This window comes from Podarcis raffonei, chromosome 3 (genome assembly GCF_027172205.1).
Source record: "Podarcis raffonei isolate rPodRaf1 chromosome 3, rPodRaf1.pri, whole genome shotgun sequence".
NCBI lineage: Eukaryota > Metazoa > Chordata > Lepidosauria > Squamata > Lacertidae > Podarcis > Podarcis raffonei.
The window spans coordinates 60,845,308-60,860,977 of NC_070604.1; the positions used below are offsets into that span (position 1 = coordinate 60,845,308).

General features: G+C 42.6%; 1 protein-coding gene across 3 annotated transcripts in view; it reads right to left on the minus strand.

Moving 5' to 3' along the window:
• EPB41L2 (erythrocyte membrane protein band 4.1 like 2) overlaps positions 1-14,804 on the minus strand; it is a 78,144-nt gene extending 63,340 nt beyond the window's left edge. Inside the window, exon 1 of one of the 3 annotated variants that reach the window (XM_053381919.1) lies at positions 14,668-14,804. In XM_053381919.1, coding sequence (XP_053237894.1) covers positions 14,668-14,745 — 78 coding nt within the window. In that variant the 5' untranslated portion in view covers positions 14,746-14,804. The remainder of the gene's footprint in view (positions 1-14,667) is intronic. The other 2 variants (XM_053381908.1, XM_053381907.1) reach the window with 2 other exon arrangements.
• Between the last annotated feature and the right edge of the window lie 866 nt (positions 14,805-15,670).

A 15,670-nucleotide genomic window follows, 5' to 3' on the forward strand; every position in this document is an offset into this window, starting at 1 on the left:
TATCAGTTCCCCATAAAAGCCACAGGAGTGCCTTTTGCATCTCCCAACATCAAACTAAAAACTCAGTTTTTGAATCCTTCCAGATCCAATGTGCCACAAAGCCCCATATTTCCTTTTCAGGGAATATCTGTGGATATAAAGCAGACTTCTACATTTTCATTCATCACAGCAAGTGTAATCAGCACCTAGACTTCCTCACACCTTTGAATTGTCAGAGGTGGGTGAAAATCATACCAACAGCTGCCCTGTGATCTCCAACTCTAAGGATGAGAGGAAGTCTAAGGGTTGCTTATGTGCATGGGATCTGCCTCGGCCCATACCTGAAGGAGTGTCTCCACCCCCATCATTCTGCCCAGACACTGAGGTCCAGTGGAACCAGGCAGGCCTTCTCGGTAGTGGTGCCCGCCCTGGGGAATGCCCTCCCATCAGATGTCAAGGAAATAAACAACTACCTGACTTTTAGAAGACATCTGGAGGCAGCCCTATTTAGGGAAGTTTTTAATGTTTGAAGTTTCACTCTGTTTTTAATGTTCTGTTGAAAGCCGTCCAGAGTGGCTGGAGAAACCCAGCCAGATGGGTGGGGTATAAATAAATTATTTTATTATTATTTATTATTATTATTATTTATTATTATTTCCTCCAAGCAGTCAAACTATTAAGCAATCTGGCTTCCTTCCTTTGAGCGGTGACCATGCAACTTCCTTGGTTGCTTGGAAGTGAGACACATTTAGGAAGGCTACATCTTCTTGTTTTTGAGGTTGAAAGAATTTGAAGCTAATCTTGAGCATGACACTACTACCCAGATCCTCAGTTCTCTTGTATTATACACAATATAAACGCAGCATGAATTAAGTTATATTAAACAGAAGATTAATTCCAGGACAGCTGTTACCTATGGTCACATTCTAAAATCCTAGGGTTACAGAACTCAAAAGAATAATCAGCATTGTAGCTTGATGGAATCTGAACAGATAATCCATTCTGAAAACACAGTAACAGAAAGAACAGACCAAATAAAAAACCCCACTACAAAAATACTGGAGCAGCGATTCATTCTTCTCTAACTGATCAGGAGCAAAGCAATAACAATTTAATTGCAACATTCAGAAAAAAAGAGATAAACAGATTTATAGATCTAGGTAAAAATAAACAAGTTGCTACTAACCAGCAAAACTTTGCTACTGTATTGTTAATAATTAGCATATTGCTTGATTGCCCTTTTCCATAGTCAAAGAGATGCAAGCTAACACATGACATCTGGAAAAATTACACAGGATGAAACAGTTTGGCTATTACTACTTAAAGATATCTGCAGAAATGAGGATGAGGAATGCCATGACGTCTGATGGTACAACTAGAGGAGAATAAAGGTCTATTTCAGGTATCATTCAAAAGGTTGCATTCAGACACATTAAACCAGTTTAGCGCTATGTAAATAAGCCTCAAGCCCTCACAAAACTCCTTTTCCATTTGCCCCCCATCAATAGTTTTATTTAATTAATAATTTGTTACATTAGAGTGATACACTGAAGTTCACATTTACAATAACTTTACAATAAATACAAAGCGTCATATGATTGTACATGGACTAGGCATTTGTTATTCCAAAATATTAGGAAAATAGTCAAATAGTTTTAGGGGAAAGTTTTCTGATTATTTAGTAAACAGGAGTGGAAAATATTTGTACCCTGAAGAACAGCAAACAGACACATTTCCTCCTCTCGCCATAACCCCATCAGTACACAAGGATGAGGAGGTGAAGCTTCCCTTCCTAATGCATTCTTTCTTCTCCCCTCTTACTGGCACTAGGAACAGCTAAGAACATGACCATTTGATTGTAAAAAGGTCAGGGAGTTACTTTCCTACAGTACATATAAACAAGACAACTTAGAATCCAATGACAAAGCAGCTCTCTTCCTACAGAGAATTTCAGAATAAGACCTTGTGACTAATGAGGAATCCAAGCAATTTACAGACTTGCTCTTTAATTTTAAATTTAGAAACTGCTGATATCTTGGTACATTATGTCAAGTCATAACCATCACATGAGGAATGGTTAGAAACTACACTTAAGATTCTGAATATTAATTATCTTTATTGTAAAGCTTTGCTTTCAAGATATTGAGGAAGGAGAGTAAGTCTTTAGAAAATGTCCCTCTCCTTCCACAATACAATGAAATCCAGAATCTAGATAGTCATTGATCAACAGTAATGCCTTGCTTGTGTGTGACAGGACAGGAATTCAAGCAAAAGCAGTAACATTTCTTTAAATCAGACAACCTTGAGTTGCAATGGGAACTGTTAATTTAAGAAGGCATAGCATTTTAGTATGAAGTACTGAAGATTGAGCTAATATTTTTTAAAAAATTATTAAATGTATATCCCACCATTTCCCCCCAAAAAACACTGCATGGGACTCCTCAAAAGTACCTGCTTATCCATACTTGCTTGCAAAAAGCTTACATGAAGGTTAAACTATGGACAGTCTTTACTGAAAATTCATTGTGTTTTGTTTTGGGGCAGTTATATGACAATGAACATTCATCCTAATTTGTATACAAGGTGCTTGTATATCACAGAACCATAGAGTTGGAAAGGACCCAAGGGTCATCTAGTCCAACCCCCTGCAATGTAGGAATCTCAGCTAAAGCAACCATGACAGACAGATGGATCTTTCCACTATTCATTTGTTCACCCTACACATTTCAGTGCATTACCCTGTTACTTTCCTAATTGCAAGGAGTCAAAATTTTAAAGTGGATTGGTTGTGTGAGGATGATAGAAAAGAAAAATGTAGCTGGCTGCTGCAGGAGGACTGCAGCAGGAGGACACAAGCTTGTAAAAAATTCTGCAGGCTAGTAATTTTTATAAACCTACCCACAAGGCCGTTTTACTGACTTGCAGTTTGGCTGCATCTTCCTAACATTACTACTATCAACAGAAAAGCCTCAAATGAAGGCTGAGAGTCAGACTTTAGAGCCAAACAAATATATTTTTCAAAAACAGTGCTAAAGTAATGTGAAATCCAAACAAAAGGCTAGGAGACAAAATCCAACATAGGGAAACATGGGGAAACAGGCTGTAAATGAGAATTCTTCAAGTAGACTATTGATATAAAGCATATAACCTGCTTGTCTAGTATGGTGTGACAGATTTCATTTTAAGTTCTTAAGCTTCTTTAGGAGCTCTATGAAGACAGCATGAGTTTTTCGAAGTATATTTTGTACCCAAGGCTAGCCTTCTACCGCTTACATTTTAAATCAAGAACATAAGAACATACCAAAAACATAAGAGTTTAAGATCAGTCCAATGGTCTGTCCCGCACCCTGTTCTCACAGTGGCCAACAAGATGCTTGTGGAAAGACTGCAAGCTGCCCCACCTGCGATTCCCAGCAACTGATATATGAGACATGACGCCTCAAACAGTGGATGCAGAATATAGCACTAATCAATGACTACTAGCCACAATGGCTAGATCCAGGGGTCAGCAAATTTGTTTATCAGGTGTCCGGTCCACTGTCCCTCAGACCTTGTGGGGGGGCCGGACTATATTTTGAAAAATATAAATACCGTGGAAGCCGGTCCCGCAGCTGCCTACGGACCTGGAGGAGGAACACACTCTGCATGCGCTCAGGAGCGCGTCTCGGCACCGCCCACTCACTGGCGTTGTTGACGAGCAGCAGCTGCTCCATCGGCCTATCCCCAGCGGTGCGCACTATGCGCTGCAGCCCGTCATCCGAGGTCTGGTCAGCAGGCAGGCCGCACACACGGAGCGCTGGGCAGGCGGCATGCAGATTGCCCTCCAACTGCTCCAGCGTTGCCGTCGAGCACATCACCAGCAGCAGCGCCAAGCTGGGCGCCATGCTGCGTCCCACACTCGCCGCCCGCCCGCCTCTCCATCCATGGCTGCGCCAAGTTTACCGCAGCACACAGGCAGTGAGGAACTTCCTGCAGCCAATCTGAAGTAGTGCCAGCGTCGTGGAAGTCAGTCTCCGCACAGCGAGGCATCCACGGCTTCTTTTCAAGGAAACGCTGTGGCAGTTTAGCTCAATGTGGGGACTGAACCGAGTGGGCGGCAGGATCTGTGGGCCGGATTTATGAGCCTGGTGGGCCGCATCCGGTCCCTGGACCATAGTTTGCCGACCCCTGGCTAGGTCAAAAGTTTAAATTACCGTATTTTTCGCTCTATAAGACGCACCTAGTTTTTGGAGGAGGAAAACAAGAAAAAAAATATTCTGAATCTCAGAAGCCAGAACAACAAGAGGGATCGCTGTGCAGCGATCACTCTTGCTGTTCTGGCTTCTGGGATAGCTGCGCAGTCTGCATTCACTCCATAAGATGCACACACATTTCCCCTTACTTTTTAGGAGGGAAAAAGTGAGTCTTATAGAGCAAAAAACACGGTATGTTTCAATTGTAGCTTAAAATGAACTTAAGTATGCTCCAGTATTTTCAGAAGCGGTATTAAGGGGTGATACGAGGTCGTTTGACCACATGTCCATGTTTTCATATGTCTTCCCCGAGTAAAGTTCCAGTCCTTGGAATTTTGCTCTGTTGAGCTGCTGTTTTTTAATAGCTCTTTGTCCAAGATCTGTCCAAAGCAGCACTGGACAGCCTTTGGCCTTTCAGATCATATTGTTGGATTCCAACTCTCATTAGCCCCTATTAGCATGGCCATTGATCAATGACATAGCACAGCTACATGTGGAGGGCCACAGATTTCCTACCCTTGATCCAAGGGAAGCAAAAGTGACCACAGTGTTAGAAATTCCATCAACAAAATACGAACATGTCCCCATGAGTTCTGAAAGGAGTGAAGGTGTTTTAAGTAAAAACGGTTAACTCCTGATTTAACTCCAGCATTTTGCCTTTATGGTGGAAGAGGCTCAGCACACCATACAGATTAACATCCATAGTATTTTCAACACTGGGCTCCCGCAAAATGAAACCACACATTAGTAGTTACTCTAAAGCTCTCATATATAATTCAATATCTATCTAGCCATTTTCAAGACTTTTCCATGCATTTTATAATATATTACACCTTTGAAATGAGATGAACCAAAACTGTTTCCATCTAAGAATCAAGCATTTTTCTCCTCAAATATTTAGAACACAATCTCTTGCAAACCTATGAGAAAATATATCACTCCTGCAATTCAAAATCTTGCAATGTATCCTTATTTTTGCATATCAAAATGCAAATTCATCAGTAAGTTGTTTATTTAGATGCACTCAGACTTGCACATACACTGTCCAACATGCATTGTTACTTCCAACACTTACTGAACAGTAAAAATAAATAAAAAAATAATCATGATGCATTAACAACATTTCTCAAGTGTTTGAGAAAAAACTACTTACGCAAGTAAAAGGAAACGAAAAAACTATTGACAGGAAACAAGAGAACAGTATACTGATCATACAGCACTATGCTGACAACTGTCTGATGCTGCAGTTTAGATAACACATGAAGAGTCAAAAGGTTGAATTGCAAACCCAGTGCTTTGTTTCCTGAAGCAACATGCTTTATCCTTGCATTCAGAGTCTATCTGCTTCACAGCCATGGGGAGGGATTAAAATTACACTCTCCGTTTATCACAATGGTACATACAGAATGGGAAAGGATCATGCAAAAACTTGTAGTATAGCATATATACCTACTAGATTTGGAGTTGAGAGACCAAAGTTCAGATTCCCTACACAAACATGAAACACACTGGGTGACATTAGTCTACTCACTCTCAACCTAATCCACCCCAGGTGGTGGTGGTTTTTTTAAGCTACCTAAAAGAGTGTTCAGTGGAACTTGCTCCGGACTAAGTCTGAATAGGGCTGCAGCCTAAGTTACAACAAGTACACTTTTAGCAGATTCCCCCCCCCCTTCTGAAGAGAACACGTTAAATAAAATTACAGTGGTACCTCAGGTTACATACGCTTCAGATTACATACGCTTCAGGTTACATGCTCTGCTAACCCAGAAATATTACCTCGGGTTAAGAACTTTGCTTCAGGATGAGAACAGAAATCGTGCAGCAGAGGCACAGCGGCAGCAGGAGGCCCCATTAGCTAAAGTGGTGCTTCAGGTTAAGATCAGTTTCTGGTTAAGAACAGACCTCCAGAACGAATTACCGTATTTTTCGCTCTATAACACGCACCCGACCATAACACGCACATAGTTTTTAGAGGAGGAAAATCCGTAGGCATCCCACCCGTAGGCATTCCCTCCATAACACGCACAGACATTTCCCCTTACTTTCTAGGAGGAAAAAAGTGAGTGTTATGGTGCAAAAAATATGGTAAGTTCTTAACCCGAGGTACCACTGTACTAAGGTGATTTAAATGTTATCATATCTACTGAAACTATGTAGGAAAATCCTATTTTATTACATTTACACAACATCACATTTACTCTGCTACAAACTACTTCAACAAAGCACAGAACCTGAATACCAATATTCCTTACTACTTGCTTTCTATTTTAGAAATCTAAAAAAAACACCAAAAACTTCTAAACTGCCACTTTACTTAACTGCAAAAGAAAGGGAGTGCTGAGAAAGTAAAGGTTGGGTGAGAATTTATTTAATAATGATTTTTTCTTTCAAGCTGCTTCTCATACATATCAGGAGGTATACACAAATCTCTTATAGCATTCATTCATTAAATTTATAAAGAAATTATTAAAGCAATTCCAAACAGCTATATACAAAACTGCTACATATATAATTTTACATGGTATGTGAGTTGCAGGACAATTTTATATATACCCCAATTTCCAGCAAAACCACCTAATGCCTGCACTACTAGGAGGTCTGATCCAGCTAAGCAACTTGAAGTCTTAAAGTGAGGACCATTTAGTACAGATTAACTAAAATTGATTGCAATCAGTGGGCATCTACCCCCAAAGTAGATCCTGAAAAATTGAAATCAGTCTGCTAGTGTGAGGCACTCTAAAAGTATTGACTTTACTAATGCTGCATTAGCCAAAACACAAAGAAATAAGGCTACCCCCGCATAAACAGCAAAGTGATTTTAATACTGCTCCCTAAGCATAAAGCTTTCACTAGGAAGATAGCAGCATTGAAGTCTACAAAACATAAACCACTTTAAACATTACCTGGAGCACATGAAAACATAAAGGTAAAAAATCACAAGCACAGAAGCCTTTTTCTCTTCCCAAAGCTCATGAGAAATATCCAGAGAGACGATAATAACATCAAGTCATGCAAAAATATGAAGTGGCTTTTATTAAAAGGATTTATTTAAGGGTAAAACAACCTATTGTGACTAAATTTCCACAGTAGCAAAACAGAAAACAATGGGTGTGCCACATTTTTTAACTAAAAAAGAAGCATTTTTTTATATTCCATATGCACACTTTGAGACTTCCTAACAAACGTATATAGACTCAGATTGTATATTCATCTGTCATTTTAACCAATTTAAATCAGTTTTACTATTTTTTTTCTCAAAGCAGCAAAACAGAAAAAATGCCAAAGTATCCCTTCATTCTACTCAGTATCTAACGCAAAAGATCTGCAGAGAAAAAATAACTCATTTTTATTAAATAACATATTTTCAACACTGAAACATGAGTTTTTACCAATTAAATAGCAAAGCGGCATTTTCATTTGAAACAGTAATCCAAATGGTAGAGATTCATCGAATCATAGAATTGGAATGAACCCAATGGTTATCTATTCCAACCCCCTGCAATGCAAGAATAACAGCTAAACAATCCCCAAGAGATGACCATCCAGCTGTTTAAAAACTTCCTGCTTCCAAGGCAGTCTGTTCCACTGTCAAACAGCTCTTACTGTCAGAAGTTTCCTAATGTTTAGTAAGAAACTCCTTTCTTGTAATTTGAATCCATTGGTTTGGGTGCTACCCTCTGGAGCAGCAGAAAACAAGCCTGCTCCATTTTCCATGTGACATCACTTCAGATATTTGAAGACTGATAACCTAGCAGTTCGAAAGCACGTCAAAGTGCAAGTAGATAAATAGGTACCGCTCCGGTGGGAAAATAAACGGCGTTTCCGTGTGCTGCTCTGGTTTTGCCAGAAGCAGGTTAGTCATGCTGGCCACATGACCCGGAAAAACTGTCTGCGGACAAACGCTGGCTCCCTCGGCCAGTAAAGCGAGATGAGCACCACAACCCCAGAGTCATTCACGACTGGACTTAACTGTCAGGGGTCCTTTATCTTTAACATATCACCTCTATCTTCTCTTCCCCAAGCTAAGCCCACCCAGCTCCCTCAACTGTTCCTCATAAAGCTTGGTTTCCAGACCCTTAATCATCTTGGTTGCCCTCTTCTGCACACATTCTAGCTTGTCGATATCCTTTTTAAGCTGTGGTGCTCAGAGCTTGACACAGTACTCCAGGTGGGGTCCAACCAAGGCAGATTAGTTTGGTACTATTACTTTCCTGGATATGGGCACTGCGCTTTTGCTGCTGCATCCTGGAATTGACTTAGCCTCTTTTTTTTTCTTTTTTTTTTCTTGCTGCTGCATAACACTGTAGCCTCATGTTAGGCTTATGGTCTACTAAGAGCCTTAGATCCTTTTCACATGTACTGTGTTAAGCCAGGTGTCTCCTATCCTATATTTGTGCATCTGATTATTCCTGCCTAAGTGCAGAACCTTACGTTTGTCCCAGGAAATATGATTAAATATTCACTTTAAACAAACTGAAGTACAACAAAGCTACTTAACTGAAAAAAATGTATTTATTACAATGCAGGCCTCAAGTAGAAAGATATTTCAAGTCTCTTTGTTTTTTAAGGAGTGGGGGAAACTACATCGCACTGCAGTCTAAATCATTGCGTTCTGATATTTCTGTGTTCAAATACCATCTGAGCATGTAATGCACAAGAAGTTAATGTTTTAGGCTTCAAAGAAATCACAGCCTAAATTACAGCTAGAAATTTAGTGCCTCTGAAACTGAGCCACTAGGTCACATTCAATTGGTCACATTCCAGAAGCACTACACTGCCACGTATGCAGCATGTCTTATGTTCAATAACTCTTATTGTAAACAGAGTCAGCAGCTGGATAATTTTATAGTAAATTTGATGCTTCATGGCACTTGTTGCCTAGGGAATGTGCTTAAATATAAAGACTGTAAATAGATTTATTTTATTATGCATGGAAACCACGGGTATGTCAGAATTAGACATACTAATAAATGGCTTTTTAAAAAACAAAACAAAACTCAATGACCCATAATCCAATAAACACATTGAAACTGTTTCACTTTTAGTAAATGTAGTGGGGGGTGTTTGAATTTGCAAAAGGGCACAGGAACAACTTCAAAAAAGAGGGGGGGAAATTGTGCTATGAAAAAAAAAAAGACAAAACTTCCTAGTTTTTCCTGGGATGTGCTGGCTTTAAAATCTGTTTTTGCTCATGGTTTTGCTAAACAAGAGAACAATCTTAAGAATTCAGTGACTGACACAAAAATTTACAGAAGCTAAATCTCAAAGTATAGTCCAAAGTGAGTGACTCTGGACTCCCCTCTTCCAGGTTATCCACGTGTGAATGTGCACACTCTCCCTACTTTGAGGCAATGTCTTTTTTGCTAAAAAAAAGTGTTTAGGGTACAGTGGTACCTCGGGTTAAGTAATTAGTTCCGGAGGTGCGTTCTTAACCTGAAACTGTTCTTAACCTGAAGCACCACTTTAGCTAATGGGGCCTCCTGCTGCCGCAGCGCAACTGGAGCACGATTTCTGTTCTCATCCTGAAGCACAGTTCTTAACCTGAAGCACTATTTCTGGGTTAGCGGAGTCTGTTACCTGAAGAGCATGTAACCTGAAGCATATGTAACCCAAGGTACCACTGTACTCTCATTTTCCTACTCATATTGAAATGCTGCCCTTTAACGAGGCCAAACTTAGATTCACAAAATGTTTAGGGGTATGCGGACCCCTAGAAAAAAGCAATGCTTTGAGGTATGTGCAAAGCACAGAACTTGGGGAAAGGGGGAGTAGTAACGTTTATGGTGGTTCATTTGTGACCTAGCAGTCCCATTTGTTTATTTACGTACTTCTTGGTCCACATTTTTACATTAAACATCTTTGAAGATGTTTACCATAGAACTCTAATACCATAGAAGTTAGTTCAAAGTCACAATCAGAAACTCAATTTCCTTTCTATGATACATATTAACACACAATTTATCATTAGCACATGGGCGCGTGCGCACACACACACACACATGTACTACTCTTATGAATGCAGTCAATAACTTTTAAAATAATTAGGGACATAATTGTAAAACTGTCATTCTCTGAACTACACATCCCTTTTTCTGTTCCACATATTCTCTGGTCACACTAGTTTTGCAGGTTTCTACAGTGCTCCAAGATATACCTGAAAAAGGGCAAAACAGCTCCTAGCAATGTGAACAGCAATGCTGCAATGCATGTGTACATTTTGGTACGACTGTCATGACCATCCACTGAATAATGCCCCTGACAATTAACAACTTTTCCAGACCCACCCAAAGCAATTTTGGAAATGTTTATGCTAAGACTTCGACCTTTTTTCCAGTGCATACCAATTCATTCCAGAAGATATTACCTACACTGATCAAACTCAAAAACTGCAAAGTGAAAACACACAGATGAACAAGACCAAGCAAAGGCAAATATAGTTTATTCTGTACTTTTTTAATGTGTGAGCAATAAGAACATGGACACAAAACAACTACTATTACCCAGAAATGCATGGTGACTAATGATCAATAGATCTAGGCCAGGCCAATGCCTGGATGGATGACCAGATGGGAACAACATGTAAGCTGCCTTGCGTTCCATGACAGAAGGGAGGTGGTATACATGTGTAAATGAAATGAAATGAAAAAACTAAAATAATATAATATGGCACAGTAACTGAAGTGTGGTATTGCTGACACTAGGAAGCTAGGGAAACAGGCTATCTCCTATCAAGCCTTATCTATATTGATTTATAAGAGAACTTAATTTTTTCAAGATCAGAAAATGTAGCTTAATTTCTGGCAGGGAAAGCCAATGTGGTATCTTCAGGTTTGTGCCTTACAACACCCTTCATCCATGAGCATGGGAATGCTGGCTGGGAATGGTGGAAGTTGTAGTACAAAATTATTTGGAGAGCCTGATTTATGGTATCCATCTTTGAACACATAATGCCTATATACATAATGCCTATATACTAGGCACCCACAACAGAAACTTCAGGCTCTTATAAGCAAGAGTGACTATTCCACAGAGCATGAACCAGCAGATAAATGTGGGGTAGAAAACTGTGATGGAAAGGGGGTGGGACACTAGTTCTGTCCATGGTTCTCACAAGCCCACCTTCTGAAATGAAATACCATTCGCTCCTCCTGGGCAAAAGCCTCACCTCTTAACTGCAGTGCACTTTGCCCACAGAAATTCTTTAAAATCATCTTTTCTACAGTCCCCTCTCACAGCCCACCCAACTCCTTCCATGGAGTTGACTGGAATAGCAGGCTTCATATGCCTGTCAAATATCTAAAGCACCAGCACTGTGATGTCTGGCAGTCATCTCTATCCCACTTCTCACCTTCTAGCAGGAAATGAGTGTTAGTCACCTCCAGCATCCTTGTCTAAGTCCCTCCTTCCTTAGTCTAGCTGTTAATCATTATCAACACAAGCAAACTGCATAAAAAGTGATATTATTCCCACATACATTCTTCTTTGCCTTCCCACCAACTTCAGAGGTTACCCAGGGCAAAGATGACCATAAGAATAAGTTTTGCTATGTTAGGTTTTCCTAATACAGTATAGGATTAGATACAAAAATATTATTTAGTGTTTTCCTTTTGATTTCACCTACTTATGGTTCCTCCTCCGGCTTTTAATAAACACACTGCTCAATTTGATTTCTGTACTGCTTCCCAAACACACCCAAAGGCTGTTAGTTACACACACACACCATTGCTTGAACCACTTGAGCTACACTACTGGGCTAAACTGCGTGAGAAACTAGGAGAGGGATTAAATAGAAATGTCAAGCAGCAGACTTTAACTAGCAGTTTCCTACTCCAAGTAGACTTCATAAGTCAGTGGGAATCACTCAGTTTCTGATCTAGGTAATAAGCAGGTGATGGCAAGAAAGAGAACAGTGCAGTCCTTGCCAGTAGGTTACATTCATTTTCCCACCATCCTCTCTAGAAGGTGGCACTAGCCTCTTTAGAACTGCCTCACTTTCGTTGTCAAGCTCCAAACAAAGCTTCTTACTTACAGATCATACTATTCAGATCACCAGCAAAGCTACAAGTTTAACAAATCCACATGCAACTCTTATCTCAAACTCTTTATCCAAAACTACCCCTCACATGTTGGAGCATCCTAGCCTCAAAGACCTAACAAAACAAAACATCAAAATCACATCCATATTTTTTAGCTTATCATGACCAATATTTTTTTAAGAGAGAATATGGCTATGCTAGGCAGACACTTAAGACAAGTGGAAATGAATTATTTCCATAGTTGCCATATCATATTCTAAAAAGCACGTGGGCACTTGAGTTATGGTGTTCAGAAGTTAATAGTATTTTCTAAACAGCCTTTTAGCATTTCCAATTTGTGGGAGATGAAGTGGACTTCTTCCTCAAATGTACAACAGAGAAGACTTTACCACTCCACCTCTAGAATTAGATGGAAACTTACTATTACTTAATGGAATGGTATTGTTTACATGAATAAGTATTGTCACAGCCCTATTGTAAAAGCCCTATTACAGCTTTTGGATTTGTCATAATGGGCCAACACAATATGTGTATGTGTGTTTTGAGGAATACCAAATTTAGCCATCCAGCAATCTTAAAACTGAAGGAGGTGTGAAGAGTGTTTCTACCATATAAAGATAATAGTTGAGGGGGGGCATAGACCCCAACTCCACCCTATTTTGCTTCAGGTGGTCAATGAGCATACTCAGCACACCTTAAAATTAGAGCATGCAGAGTGTATAACATAGGGAGTGCAATGCCTGTCTGCTGTCTTTAGAACAGCTTTGAGTAACCATGACATTTGTGGTGTTTTCAAAAGGGAATGGGGGTAAACGGGCCTCAATGCAGGCATGTCTAAAGTCCATTTCGGGGGGTTCGCAGGTCGGTTTAATCCAGCCCCTGTAGCAGTTTATTTCCTGGGGTAAAAAACTCAACAACTTCAACCCTAAGAAAAGCTCAGCAACTTTGGTTGGCCCTCACTTCATTAAATCTGGCCCTCTTTGAAAAAAGTTTGGACACCACTGCTTTAATGCAACCCATTTGCAACCTACCACATTCTAATCTAATTAAGTCTGCATAATACCCTGCGTCCATTTTAAGCTTTTTCATCATGTCCACTTTCCCCACCCGACCTCGCTACTTCGCTTCACATCCAGTTTGCTCTGAATAACATTTCTCAGTATACGAAAATCAGTACGCTGCGACTTTTTGGTTGGTGCCGATAAAGCTATCACCCATTGGCAAGAGCTTTATATCTTTCCACTAAATGGTCCAGGGCTCCCCGCCCACCAATCACCGCAAACACGGGAGACGAGGCTACACATAAACGCACGGCGTTACGACGCAGGTCACAACAGTCCCGGCGGCCTGCAGGGGGCTTCCAGGACAGCGAATACGTCGGGACGCTCGGCCAGGAATCGGCATCCCAGAGCCTGGCGCTCATTCCCGCCCCCACGCGGATCACATTCCCGCGTCGTGGCGCGCGCGTGGGAGGGGATGTAAACGAGGGAAATTTGAACAAAAGGTGGGGATTGACGGCTTCCCGGGGGAGGGGTGCAGCTCAGCTGAACCCTCCGCAGGAAGGAGAAAGCCGCTGCTGGGATTAAAAACCTGCGGAGGGAAAGAGGGCTGCACACCCAAACCCCGCTAGGCAGGATGCCACACGCTGCACACACCCCACGCTTTGGAGAGGGGCAGGAACACGCGGTGCAGCGCCGTCTCCCTGCTCTGCTTTTGCATCCTCCTCCCTCCTCAGCGCCACAGTCCCTTCCCCTCGCGCTGAGGGAGGGCAGCGGATTTCCCGAGGAGGAAGGCGGCGGCGGCAGCCCCAGCGGACGTGCATCTTCGCCTCAGAGCTGCTCTTCCCCCCACCCGCGCTGTCGTCGTCTTCGCCGCCGCCTCTCCTCCCTACCGGGGCTGCAGGCAGAGGAGGCTTGAACCCCCCCCCAAAAAAAATCCCCTCCCACCTACTCAAGCCGCGAGGCGACTCCAGCTGGAGCCCCACATCACCAGGGGCTGAGAGGAGGCGGCGGAGCGGGAAGAGCAGGAACCCGCGCCGTCGTCGCCGCCTCCCTGCCGTCCGCCCCCAGGGGAGCAACTCCGCCGGAACTGAAAGCCAAACGGCGGCCGGGAGAAGGGCGGCTCGGGGGTGGGGGGCAGAGCAAAAGCCAGGCCGAGTGTCTATGAGGAGAAAACGGGGGAAGGGGGACCCGGCTCCGTCAAGAGAGCGGCTGCTGCGCTTCGCCTACTTCCCCCTCAGGCTCACTCCGCGTCCCTTTCACTCGCTCGCAGCCGAGGAGAGGAAGGGAAGCGGCGGCGGAGGCTCCCCAGCGCCGCCTCACTCGCTCTCGGTTACGACAGCGAAGCCCGCCAAAAACAACCCAGCGCTGCTACGTCCCGCACTAACTTTGCCGGCGGCGCCTGTAGGGCTTTCCTACCTCCTCGGCTGGCTTCCTCCTCCTCCTGCCTCTCGCTTCCCCGTCTGGCCGCTGCGCCACCGCCTCCCTCAGCCTCATTCGAAATTGAAATTCCCTGGCCAAGGCCGTCAGCGCGGCTCCAGCCCCCCTCCCCGCGTCCCGGCCTCCGCCTGCAGCCCCGCCCCCGGTTTTGACCCTCGGCCAATCGCAGGCTCCAGAACGACGGCCAGCCCCACCTATTCCCTCTTGGGTGTTGTGTTTCCCTCCCCTCTCGCGCTCTGCCCATCAATCGGCGGCCTCTGTTTCTCTTGCTCAGCCACCCTCCCTTCGTCCCGCTCTTTCTAGCCACGCCCACAATGGTCTTCAGGCTGCTTGTAGTTCCGAGCTGCCCCGCCTTCGCGCTCCTTCGCTCGCGGTCCCCCTTTTTTTTTGCTGTTGCATAGACGAGGCTGGCCCAGGAAAAGAAATGAAAAGAAAAGAAAAACAACTGTGCGGAGCTGATATGGGCAGGGATTGGTTTGGTGCATGTGAAATCAGTGCATTTTTAGCGGTGCTAGAAATACGTTTCGCATTCAAGAAAAGCCTCAGACGGAGATTTGGATGGAAGTAAAAGGCTTCTTGTGTCGTTTATGTGATCCATCATGTTACAGGTTAAGGATTTCTTGCTTGCCTGGCATTTTGAAGGAGCTGCCTTTTGTTGACCTGCAGTTTTTATTCTTTTATGATCGCTACTCTTCACTTTTTGGTTTTACGATGGTTTGTGTTTTGCTTTTATTTTGATTATTGTACATCTCTCTGAGGTCTGTTTGCTGGACTTACTTTTATGTAAGCCTGCAATCTTATATACATATTTAAGGCTAATTAAATTTAGTAGAGCTGCTGAGTGAACAGCAGTGCCTAGGATTTAAGGCTGGAATCCAGTCCTACATGAGGACAAACAATCAAAAGTGCTGTGGTTGAGCAGGGGATGTTTAAGATTCTATTTTAATAGAGTGTTGTTTTATATAACATTAGCAGCCCAAAC